Here is a 12,228-nt window from a genome sequence, read left to right on the forward strand (position 1 = left end):
CATTTCATCTACCAAAGCTGTGACATCAAAGTAGACATAGCATGTTCCAATCCATCTCTCATCACGCTGCCTGCTAATTTGCTATGGACAAAGACACACTTTCATAATCCTACAAAATCTGAATAACAAAAACCAAGAAATTTATGCTGTGGTGAGATAACTATGATGTGGGTTAATTAAATAAAAAACAAATATTATTATAGTAGTTCTTTTTGGTGAGAATACTTTATTGGCCTAGGCAATAGGGACCAAAACAATGAGATTTCTTATTTTGTCTTGTTATTTTTGCTTAAAATATAATTTCATAAACATTCCCTTAGGGTCATTATACTTTCAAGCATGGTACACAATAGTTTTAAAAGCATGTTAAATTTGGCTTAGGCCTAACAGTCAAAAATGTCCTGAACTAGATGGTACAAGATGATTTTCTCTTAAACACCAGTCTTGGAGGCAATCCAGTCGCGGTAGGAAGTTACTCGCATGTAGACCCCTGGTTTATTGATTTTTCCACATTCAACTCCCCAGCTCACTATTCCAACAAGGTACCAAATATCTCGAGAATTGGGATGAACCAGTGGTCCTCCAGAGTCACCCTAAATAAAACAAAGGACATTTATCATTTTGACAATTTTCTTTCAGATACTTCAGTTACAGGAAATGTTAAACCCAGATTCAGTCTGCAACTGGTTGTTGTTTCATGGAGACCTGAGGAGGGTATGTGTTGCAAATCCCTGTACCATCCTTATCCCCACTGTGACCCACTGGAATGTATTCTCTGGTATTTACCTGAACCTGAACGTGTTATCTGAAAAGTTCCAAACTCTAATTCTATGAGAGAGCTTTCGGGTGACATGTAGTATTAATGTACTTGAGATTTGGGGTTTTATATCTGAGAAAATTATTCAGAACACTACTCATGAGAGAGATGAGAATGTAGGAAGAATTTGGGAATGGGCTTAAAGTAAAACATTTCTGAGACTGCTCTTTTATTGAGATGTGCTTGAGAGATGGACTGTTATGTTGGATAGCCTGGAATAACATGCCAGTTTTGCCACTCACTAGGAGTGTGACCATGTACAAAGTACTTAATGTTCCTCTGTCTCAGTTTTCCCATCTATGAAATGAGAATAACTACATTATAAGATTATGATGAAAACTAAATGAATGGATATTTGTAAAGGACTTAGGAGAGTAGCCAATTCAGAATAAGTTCAACATAAGTGTTGAAATACATCTTGTATGTAGAGAAGAATTACTATTGTGCAAAGCGGAGAGGGATACTGACAGGACTGTCAAAGTACCAATCAACTGAAGCATGCAATTATCTCCATCTTGATGATTTTCATTAAAAAAAAATAGCAGTTATTTATATACTATGTGTTCAATATGAATGGTGTCCACAGTTACCTGGCAGGCGTCAATATTTCCTTCCAAGTACCCGGCACATAACATTGTATCCTTTATCACTCCATTATACACTTCTGGAGCATTACAAGTGTTTGTATCAATAATTTTCACTGGTGCTTTCTGAAGTAACTCTGGGAATTCACCTACAGAAAGTAAACATCAGCAAAAGAGTGGTTGTGAAACAAAGCAGGATGGAAACCTTCCTTGGTCCTCTGTCAGTAAGACCTATGTTTGTTGCCTCTTAGGATAAAAAAAAAAAAGCCCACTCAGTTCCATCAGTCAAACTGATAAAAACAAAACAAAAAAAAATCTTCAAATAAAAATTAAAACATCTTTCAAATGTGCCTTTTGAAGTCTTCATCTTTCTTCTTGTATCTTTGGACCAGAATCTTCTCAATTAGTTTCTCCAGGTAAGGGAGGTTCTACACCCCAACAGGTTTTCCTGGAATGCTCCAAACCAAGGCAGTTTGCAGTCATCACCCCATAAGCAACATTTCCTGATGATCTCCTGAGTGCACTGGGCATCTGGAGGTAAACAATGTCTTGGACTCTACCTAGATTGCTCATATTTCTTGTTGCATTTTTACCTTGCATAGTATGTTTTCACTGGACTCACCATCAAATGTAAGTGCTCCCCATCCTGTAACAACAACTCCTTCACCTGGTGGCACGATCTCTGTGGCTTCAGGAAGACAAACTCGATGTACGTCGTTTGTAAAAACAACTTTTTCAGTGAGCAGTATAACTGCAACATCATCATGATGCTCACCCTTGACGTAGTTTTCGTGAATAATAATTTGTTGAACATAATGTTGCATATAGGGGGGACTTACTACAGTTCCAAAGCTAACAGTATAGTTTTTTGGATTTTCTGACCTAAAGAAACAAAAACAAAGATAAATCAATTTTTCATTTATTTGTAAATAAATAGAAATTCTGCATTCTATAGTGAATAGTAGAAATTCTGCATCTACTATACACTTCTTTATGACATTCGTGTTTCTTTTCCCAATAGTCCATTATAACTTGACTTTTTAATTCATTTTTTAAACATTTAAAAAACATTTGAGTCCCTACACCATATATTACATAAGGAAAAGAAATGAAAAAAATAACATATGCTTTCAAAATATGCTTTTCAAACATATGCTTAAATAAAGTAATAGATGGGCACAAACACAGACAATTACAATAATTGTTTAAATTCTTGAGTGTGTAATTAATGGAACCACTAAACAGAAGGGGTTGAATTTGTGTGCTTAAAGGAAGATTTCTTAGGGAAAGTAGTATTTTGAATAGGACCAAGCCATATTTGCCGAAAAGACCATGAAAGTGGAATATTTATGGAAAAAAGAGGGGGGAGATTGATTTATGGAGTCAGAGAGGTGTGAAATAGGATGCTGCATTTTAGTAACCACAAATTGTTTAAGATCTGAAGTGTAAAGTGATGAAGACAATACTCACAAGAAAATAATACCGAAAATCATGACCCTTCTCATTTTTTTATTTAACATGTTATTATTAGTTTTTAATTTGTTTTAATTATTTACACATGCCATGACAATGACCTTGACATATCATACATTTGAATCAGATGGGATATAATTTCTCATTTTTCTGAGTATACAGGTTGCGATTTTTCCTTCAACCAGGACCTTTTTTCATGTCTTCAGTAATATTTTTAATGTTTTTATTAGTGCACTATAGTTACACATAGTATATATCCATGGAATATAATTTGCTCTACTTCAATGCCCAGTACTTCTCCTTTCCCTCTTGTTCTCCCTGAGCTGTTCCTCTTCCTTTGTTCTACTGTTCTTCCTTCTATTTATTTATAGGTTTTGTTTTTTAAAATTTGTGCTTTATGGATATACATGAATATGAAATTCACTGTGGTATATTTGTCTGTGTACACAGCATGATTTGGTCAATTTATGAGTTTGGCTTATTTCACTTAGCATGATGTTCTCCAGCTTCATCCAGGTATCAGCAAATGCCATATGAAACTTTTAAAGATGAAAAGGAATGCAACTAAGAATTCAGCAGGTATAACAGCTACAAACTGGGACTTGTGTGGGGCTGCTCATCTCCACAGATGAGCAACATGATGAACTTACCGTTGAAAGCAGTGAGCTGCAGTTACCAAATGTCTCTCACTGATCAAGGATGCCCCACAGTAGTGTCGACCATTGAATTTCACACTTGCTTGCCATGGCCATTCTCCTTTTTGAGCAGTGGAACCTCCTTTGATTCTATCATACGTAGCTGACATCCTTGGTCGTCTTCCACAGCCTATCAGAGAGGGTCAGTTTTGTTCCGTTGAGAATAAAAAGATAATGTTTGGTTACAAAGCATAGAGTTGTCCTGATATGATTATATCTGACAATGTCTTTCACTGATAGGAATAAAATATAATCAGTACAGGAATCATTAGCTGTCCCTGGATCACCTGTCCAGCCATCATAACAGTTCCAAGATACTTCAGCGCTTGGACAATGTGTAAGATGTGGGAGGAAAAGTCACAGTTAAGCCCATGGACTTTGTAACCAGACTCCCTTAGTTTGAATTCTGGTCCCACAACTCACCAGCTGGATAAATCTGGCTAATTATTTCACTTCTTTGTATTTGAATTTCCTCACCTCTAAAATGATATCATAAGCATGCTTATCTCTAGCACTGCTATGAAGATTGCATGAATTATTCTACATGAAGCACTCAGAATTCTGTCTAGTAAAGAGAAACAAATCTTGACTTATATTTCATATTATCTCTTATTTAATTTTAAAAGTATTGAACTTACGGTTGTTGATCATCTTTTCAGCTTCGACCTTACTGATTTCTGTAATTGAACAAAAAATCCATGATTATTTAAGAATTGAGCCTGTGGCAATGGAAAAAGATGGTAGCTCTAGCAGAGAAAAGGTCCAGAAATAATTTGAATTCTCAAGATGAAGAGTCAATAGAAAGGAGAGAACATTGGTTTATTGGAATTTTTCTCTTTCTATATGTGAATGTATTAGGTGAAAATATCCCCTTCATAGTTCCATACAGGAGACTTCTTTTTTATTTAATTGAAGTTATATCTACATCATCTAAAGTGGAAAATTGTGAGTTTTCTATCATAGAAGGAGAGGAAGTCTTCAAAAGTGAATCTAATTTAGGTCTATATACAAAAATACTTTAAAAAGTGATCTGTCTTATAATGGCAGATCCAGTGTTGTTTCTGAAAATTTAGGATACCACAAAAAGAAAACCAAAGCACACCATAACTTATAAAGATTGTTTAAAGTAGTAATATCAGCTTTAGAATAAGAAAGAGTTCCCCTTCCTTCAAACCACCTATAATGTGTCCTTAATAGTAACACATTGAAATGAATTAAATGAATGAAAAAGTCTGATTTAAAATGAAATTCATTTAAAAATGTATTTAAGATCAGCTTTGTGTCTGGTATGTATGATATGTGTTAGGGACAAAATAATGAAAATAACATTGCTCAGGTATAATATATAAGCTTACCCATGAGCTTCAGAGAATCAGGATCTGTAGGCAAGGATCCAGAGTGGCTTGTCAGCATCTGACGTAAGATGCTTTCAATTCTTTGTCTTGCAGTTTCTTTCGATGATCTGGAATTCTTGAATACCAGCCATATATGTGCTGTCAGACTGTTGTTATCGGGACTGGAAACAACATAAAAGTTTCATATGTTGCTAAAAGTAGCATTTCCTTCCTCACTGTCTGATATTTTTTTTTAATCTTGGCTTCTTCTGCTCTTTTATGCACTACTTTCACTTTAGGTCAAGCACAGGCTTATTCACTTGTCTACATTTAGTGGTAACATTATTCATGCAGCTATATTATTCAGTTTAGAGTCAATTCTACAAATCTGAAAAAGTAGGGAAAGCTGAGACACAAATTATGGCAATGACACAATTCTATTCTCCAGGAATTTCCAAACATGCATACGATGACTATAACAAATGAGGGAGACACAGGAAGATATTTATCCTAACTGGAGACATTCAGAGGAATAATGAGTCATTTTTTACTTAAGTATCAGATAAATTTTCATGAAAGAGGTGATATATACACTGGACTTCAAATATTGTTATTGCTACTTCATCATCAAATAGAAAATTTCATCATCAGAGATAAGGAGGAATCATACTACAGAATAACTGACTGATAATAATATTAATTAACAGTTATTGTGCATCTGAAGTTTTTTGTTATCACATATATTAGTACACATTTTGTTGTATCTATGATAATACTGAAACATAAGTATGTATCATTTATCATGTTTTATACATTTGGAAAAATTGAGGCTCTGACAGATTATGTAAATATACTCAATATGCAACTACTAAATGGGGGTTTAGAGTCAGTACACGCTGATTCCATAAATAGGGCTCCTTACTCTATGCACTCCATCATATGTCTAGTCATCCAGTGACTATGGTGTTTGAGGGATTGGGCTCAGAGGGAGACGGGCTTTTAATGCAATGCAAGGGGGTAGCAGTGATGAGAAGATGTTGAACAAAATTGCATTCAAATATTAATCTGAAGATTGATGGAGAAATTTGGTGGGCAGCCCAAGAGGCTGGCCAACAAAATTACCAAGGAGCCCTGAGGCTAGTGTCTGGAGTGTTATCATTATGTTTTGAGTCTCCCTAAGGGATACTCAACATTTTGGCATATAAATCAATAACAATTCCTACTGAGCACTCCACTCACATTGCTACCAAGCAACATAGTAAGTGATTTTTGCAGCATTATGTGCCAAAGTGAAAAACTGTTCTGTGGCCTTGCTGTCACTTGGTCTTGACCCTACAGATACCTGAAGTTATGTGCACTGGAAAACAAAGCAGAGAGGCCTTCTGGTGGTTGCAATCACCTGAGACCTTCAACTTTAGTTTTCCATTTCTGTCCAGTACCAAAATTGCTATTTGGAACCTTAACTCGTTCTGCAATTCCAGAAATCACATGAGCCCAGGACCAGGGAAAGAAGGGAGAACATTAGTAACACTAATGAAAGTAAAAGTAATAATCACTTTCACTGAAAATATATTTATTTGAAAGCATTTCCATACACATAATCTTTTTAATTCTGAGTAAGTTCTATGAGCAAGGCAGGGCAGGTGTTGTCACTAACATTTCATAAGAGAAAGGAATAGATTTAAAGTGGTACAATGACTGATACAAAACTCTAGGGCTACTAAATGGCAAAGACAGGGCTCAAGTTGTCTAACTGCATTTTAAGGTTCTTTCTACTATTTTTGCTATTCCAAATCCATATGCAGAGAACACAGTATAGTTATTTTGCTTCTTGATATGGTGACCAGAGGGTTCTCCTTGATAACAAAGCCTGTCTTCTACCCCATATCTAATAAGAATACTGGGGTCATTCCACAAAATGTTAAACTGACTTGCAAGTAGAAAGACTGGAGAAAACAGAGTTCATGTTTATGATTATGATAAATAAAATGTTAGTGTGTCAAACATTGGTCTAAAGAACGATCTATGTTTTTTGGATATAAATACTTAGAAAATAAGAATGATGAGTAATCCACAATTTTAAGGTTAATGCGTTCCTGGTAGATTTAATGAATTCAACAATAAAGCCCCAAAACTTACTTCAGTTTTGTACTGAACAAATTTGTCTGATATTTATGATAATGTTGATATTGGTAACTTACTGGTTAATGACTGTAACATATCAATAGAAATTTTCACAGAAGAACTTGAAGTATAATGATATGCACAATGATTCTGATTAGTATTCTTTACTTACACTAGTGTGATGACTTGAGAATTGATATATTGTCTGTAAATGTTAGAACTTTGAAATGCATCAACCATCTGTGAGGAGAGAACATAGTCAAGCATCAAAATCCAATAATAAATTTATATTTCAATGAATTAACAATGAAACAAAAGTAGAAAAATACTAACTTACTTTAGTTTCAAGAATTTTACTAATATAGTTATTTTCTGGTGATGTCTCCTTTTCATAATTTTTATTATATGGGATATTCAGCACTTTGAAGCTACCTTGATAGTAGTATGTCCTATTTTCTGTGAGACAAAGAAATAATCCAAGAATTATTCAAATTAAATGGACTTCAAACTCAGATGTAGATTACATATTAATACCAACTAGTATGTATTATGTTTGTTGGATATTGATAAACCCATGTGAATTTTTCTGATACAGTTGATTAGATACCTTAGGCATTGTGAAAAGTGTTTTTAGAAACAATAATAGAACACACACATGCACCCACATATCAGAAAAAGGTCAGAAAGAAAAATTACATCATCTTGGTTGAGACAGAAAGGACTATATAGTATAATGAGATTTTTGTTATCAATTGCTAGATTATGAATAAAAGTAGCTACAATTTAATATCCACCAAATGAAGATATTTTGTAAAGACCTAATGAAGTATACAAATGTTTCAGAATCGTCTCAGAGTAACTTGCCAAATATACTAAAAGTAGCCAAGGATCAAAGCTCAATCTGCCTAACTTGAAAGCCCACAGCTAATGCATTGTGTTTCTTTTTGAAATTTTCATGGATACTTGATAAATGTCACATCTTATCTTTAGTAAGGTGATAGATATGAAGTGCTTACAGCATGTTAGACATGGGGTAAGAGTTGGTAGCATATAATAATAATAACTAAATAAATTTTATTTTATAATATGATGACTGCCCTTGAAGAAGATTATCTTGTGGAAGAGACATGCTCAATATTGATGAAGCCATTACATGAGTAATCAATAAGAATATATTCAAATTATGAAGTTGGTTTTTCAACTACAAGTTCTATATGAATCAAGAGAAGAGAGGAATAATAATTAAAATAAAACATGGTGTTATTAAAAATGTTAAAATATTTTATAGTGCTAAATATAATGGAGAAAGAAGTTAGCAAGTCCTAAACAAAAATTTGAAAATGTTTTTATTATAAATGATTTATAAATGAATGTTGCTAATTGCAGTTAATTTGCCTGTACATTGTCATATGTTTATTCACTATATACCATACTTTACAATTGCAGTTTATCAGGTTATAGCATAAGCAGCAAAAAGAGATCTTAAAACCATTTGACTTCTGTTTCATAATTCAGTGTTCACAATGCATCCTTCATTTCTTCATTTGGATTCCTATTTATTTTTATTACAATATTCAGAAGCCATGAATATTTCTTAATGTAAATTAACAAATTGTCAAGATGTGAATTTGTTTTATTACAATAGAATGAAGCACTTTTCAGAGAGACAATTGATTGATAAACAGAATATTTACTATCTAAAATATATGAGATTAAAAACCATAAACTAAAGCAAGGAAATCAACTCGTGAGTATCCTGTTCTTAATTTAACTGTATGCACCAGTCATAGCGGGACATTGAGACCTTACTAACTATGCTGAGGTCACTGTGGATATAGTCGTTGAGCTCAGTTGGTACCTGATGCCATGAAAATAATCCACTGGGATGGCAAGTCAGTAAGGCAGACTCACACCATATGAATAACATTCTCAACTCCACAAGAAGTTGAAATGCCAATATGAATTGAGAAAGATGAATAAGGGAACAGAATAAGAAATCATTTTTCATGACTTGATTATTTACAAATCATTTCTAGAAAGAAAACCAAACATATATACAATTTTTTTTTAAACGAGGAGTACTCTGGGTAAAACATAAGGATTTAAATGTGTATTATGAGAAGACTTCTACTTAAAGTGGACAGAGTGATGTGGGCCAGATGCTTTTCAAGTAATGTGGGCCAGATGCTTTTGAAGGAATATTCTGGTATGTAGGCCTGGAGATGGGTTGCAGACTGGGAAAGTTATGTTAACTTAGAAGTGCTTTCACTCTGTATCCTATGTCTAAGCCCAGAAAAATAAGAAAAGACAAAAATGTTAGCTGAATTCTAAGGAAACTAAAGAAAACAGCCACAACTCCAGGCCTACTTCCCAAAACCTCTGATGCAAACAGTCCTAAACTATGAAGTATACACTAAAGTGAGAAGTTATATAAATCAGAGATGCCTTTCATAAATTAAGCTAGATATAGATTTTTCTAAAAGTTCTCAATGATTAGAATCATAATACTCCAAGTTCTGAAAACACAAAAGGAATATTTCTATTTTCCCACTGCAGAATGGCAGAAGAGAAAATACAAGTGAAAGCATACTACAATTCTCTTTTTAATATATATGGTCTAATCTTCCCACTGAGGCAATCTGTTGATGATAAACTGGGGTATTCCCTTCTAGGTAGGGAAGTCATGAATCAATGTATCATACTTAAGAGAGTATGCAAATTAGAGTGCTTTCTTCAGGGTCACTCCAGACTCCTAAGTGTTAAATATTGAAGATAAATTTTGTCTTGTGTTTAAAGAAAGTAACAGATGAGATAAGACAATGTTTGAGACAAAAAAATATCAAAATATAAGCCTCAAACTCTCCCAGTCTGCAACCCATCTCCAGGCCTACATACAAGAACATTCCTTCAAAAGCATCTGGCCCACATTACAGAAAGTTAGTTAATCATTATTAAAAAGAAAGTGAATGGATAATTCAAATAACTGAAAAATAGGAATATAGCAATATCAAGAATCATATTAATAAGTTGAAAGTGGTTGCCTCTGATAAATGGGAAATAAGATACTGAAAGAAGGGCTGAATTTATCACTAAAAGCTCTGGGTATTTGATATGCATGCACATATGAAACTTAGGTCAGATTCATTCTACTGTTCTTCCTTTTTCCTATCCCTTCTTCCTTCTCCTCAATACCTTTCATCTATTCTACTGAAATTTCTGAGATTTTAATGAAATTCCCCCTCCCTGTTTCCTTTTTTCCCCCTTTCTCTTTGCTTTTTTTTTTTTTTTCATTCCTAACCCCTTATTTTGGAATAGCTTCTGTATATCACAGAAAACATTTGTCCTTTGATTTTAGGGAAACTGGTTTATTTCACTCAGCATGATAGTCTCCAGTTCCATCAATTTACTGACAAATGCCATAATTTCATTCTTCTTTATGGCTGAGTGATATTCCATTGTGTGTGTACACACACACATGCGCACACACACACACATTTTCTTTATCTATTTATCTGTTCAAGAGCACCTAGGTTGATTCTGTGGCTTGGCTATTGTGAATTATGGTGCTATAACAATTGATGTGACTGTATCACTGTATCACTGTAGTATGCTGATTTTAAACCTTTTGGATATATACCAAGAAGTAGGATAGCTGGATCATATAGTGGCTCCATTCCTAGTTTTTTAAGGAATCTCCATACTGCTCTCCAGAGTGGCTGTACTAATTTGCAGTCCCACCAACAATGTATGAGTGTCTTTTTCCCGACGTCCTTGTCAAAATTTATTATGTGTACTCTTGATAATTGCCATTCTGAGTAGAATGAAATAAAATCTCAATGTAGTTTTGATTTGAATTTCCCTAACTTCTGGAGACGTTGAACATTTTTTCATATATTTGTCAATCTTTTGTGTTTCTTCTTTTGAGAAGTCTCTGTTTAGTTCTTTTCCCATTGATTAATTGGGTTATTTGTTTTTTTGGTATTAAGTTTTGAGTTCTTTGTATATCCTAGATATTAATGGACTGAGGAGCAGGTGGTAAAAATATTCTCACATTCTGTAGGCTCTGTTTTTATACTTCTATTTTTTTTCCATTGCTGTGCTTTTTAATTTAATGCTATGCCACTTATTGATTTTTAAATTTTATTTCTTGCACATTAGGAGTCTTATTTAGGAAGTCTGCTTCTGTGTGGACATGTTTGAGAATTGGGCCTATATTTTCTTTTATTTTATGGTAGAGCATAAATGATATAATATCCTAAGTTAAAAACACACGTTTTTTTAAAATGACTTCAATTTTCCTCCTACTCTTCAAATTTTTTTAAAAAAAATCTATGTAGAATGATTTTTATATTAACATCTTTATTATAAATAAATAATCAAAATTCAATATTCATTGATTTCTCCTTTACATAGAATATATGTAATATATTAATTATAACATTGGTAGAATTATTTTTTCTGCCTGTCAACTATCTACTTATGTGCTTATGTCTCTGAAAGAATATCTATTCTTTTAACTATGTATATTAAAATCATGTGAGTAATGTAATGGCAAATATTAATAATGCTTATTTATAGGGTCTGGGGTCACTGATATCATTTTAAAGTGAGATAATACATGGTTTGCAATTGTTTCTTTACCTTCAGTATAAATGAAAGAGCGGTTATAACAAAATCAAATAAATATAAATATATACCAACCTACAGCCAGAAAATGAACCAGGAGACCAATAGTTATTCCAAGGATAGCCAACACTCCAAACACAAGGAGGACAATCATCCATAGTGGCAAAGATGTTCGGGAAGCTGTGACTGGTCTGTAAATAAAGAATATGAATATGAAAAATAAATCAGAAAAATCGCAATCTTCAAATCTATACTTCATATTTCCTCCCTAAAACTCCACAATTAAGTACAGTACTATCAAAGACATAGGAAGGAAGAGAAAAATAAAAACAATGCTTTCCTTAAAGCTTATTACTGAACTTGTGCTATGAAATTTTATGCATTTTTCTGAATCTGTGCTATAAAGTTGTTTTTCCAAGATATCTGTACCTAGGACATACTTGCATCCAGTGACTGATGGATAGGAGCAGAGTTAGTGTCAATAAGTTAAGATCTTTCCAGGGCAGGGGGCAAAAGAAATGTCTTAGGAGTTCTTTATGCCTAAGTCCAGCATAAAGTCCAGTATTTATTCTGTC

The 12,228-nt window shown here is 33.6% G+C and overlaps 1 protein-coding gene across 1 annotated transcript; it reads right to left on the bottom strand.

Annotated features, from left to right (window-relative positions):
- Positions 1-431: 431 nt before the first annotated feature.
- Positions 432-11,912, bottom strand: LOC114102088 (transmembrane protease serine 11B-like protein). The gene is made up of 9 exons (XM_027947348.2): positions 11,729-11,912; positions 7,365-7,483; positions 7,200-7,267; positions 4,925-5,085; positions 4,208-4,246; positions 3,525-3,699; positions 2,024-2,283; positions 1,408-1,550; positions 432-593 (listed from the first exon to the last, which is right to left on the bottom strand). Exons 1-9 carry the CDS (start codon positions 11,910-11,912, stop codon positions 432-434), a joined length of 1,311 nt encoding a protein of 436 aa, XP_027803149.2.
- Positions 11,913-12,228: the final 316 nt, after the last annotated feature.

Source organism: Marmota flaviventris, chromosome 7 (genome assembly GCF_047511675.1).
Source record: "Marmota flaviventris isolate mMarFla1 chromosome 7, mMarFla1.hap1, whole genome shotgun sequence".
In the NCBI taxonomy this organism is placed as follows: domain Eukaryota; kingdom Metazoa; phylum Chordata; class Mammalia; order Rodentia; family Sciuridae; genus Marmota; species Marmota flaviventris.

Bases quoted from the DNA above. Each gene is read 5' to 3' on its own strand.
- LOC114102088 (XM_027947348.2), bottom strand. From the start codon at position 11,912: ATGAAGTATAGATTTGAAGATTGCGATTTTTCTGATTTATTTTTCATA. The intron at 7,484-11,728 runs GTTGGTATATAT...TTTGTCTCACAG, and splicing joins GGTTCATTTTCTGGCTGTAG to AAAATAGGACATACTACTAT. The intron at 7,268-7,364 runs GTAAGTTAGTAT...CTCTCCTCACAG, and splicing joins GTAAAATTCTTGAAACTAAA to ATGGTTGATGCATTTCAAAG.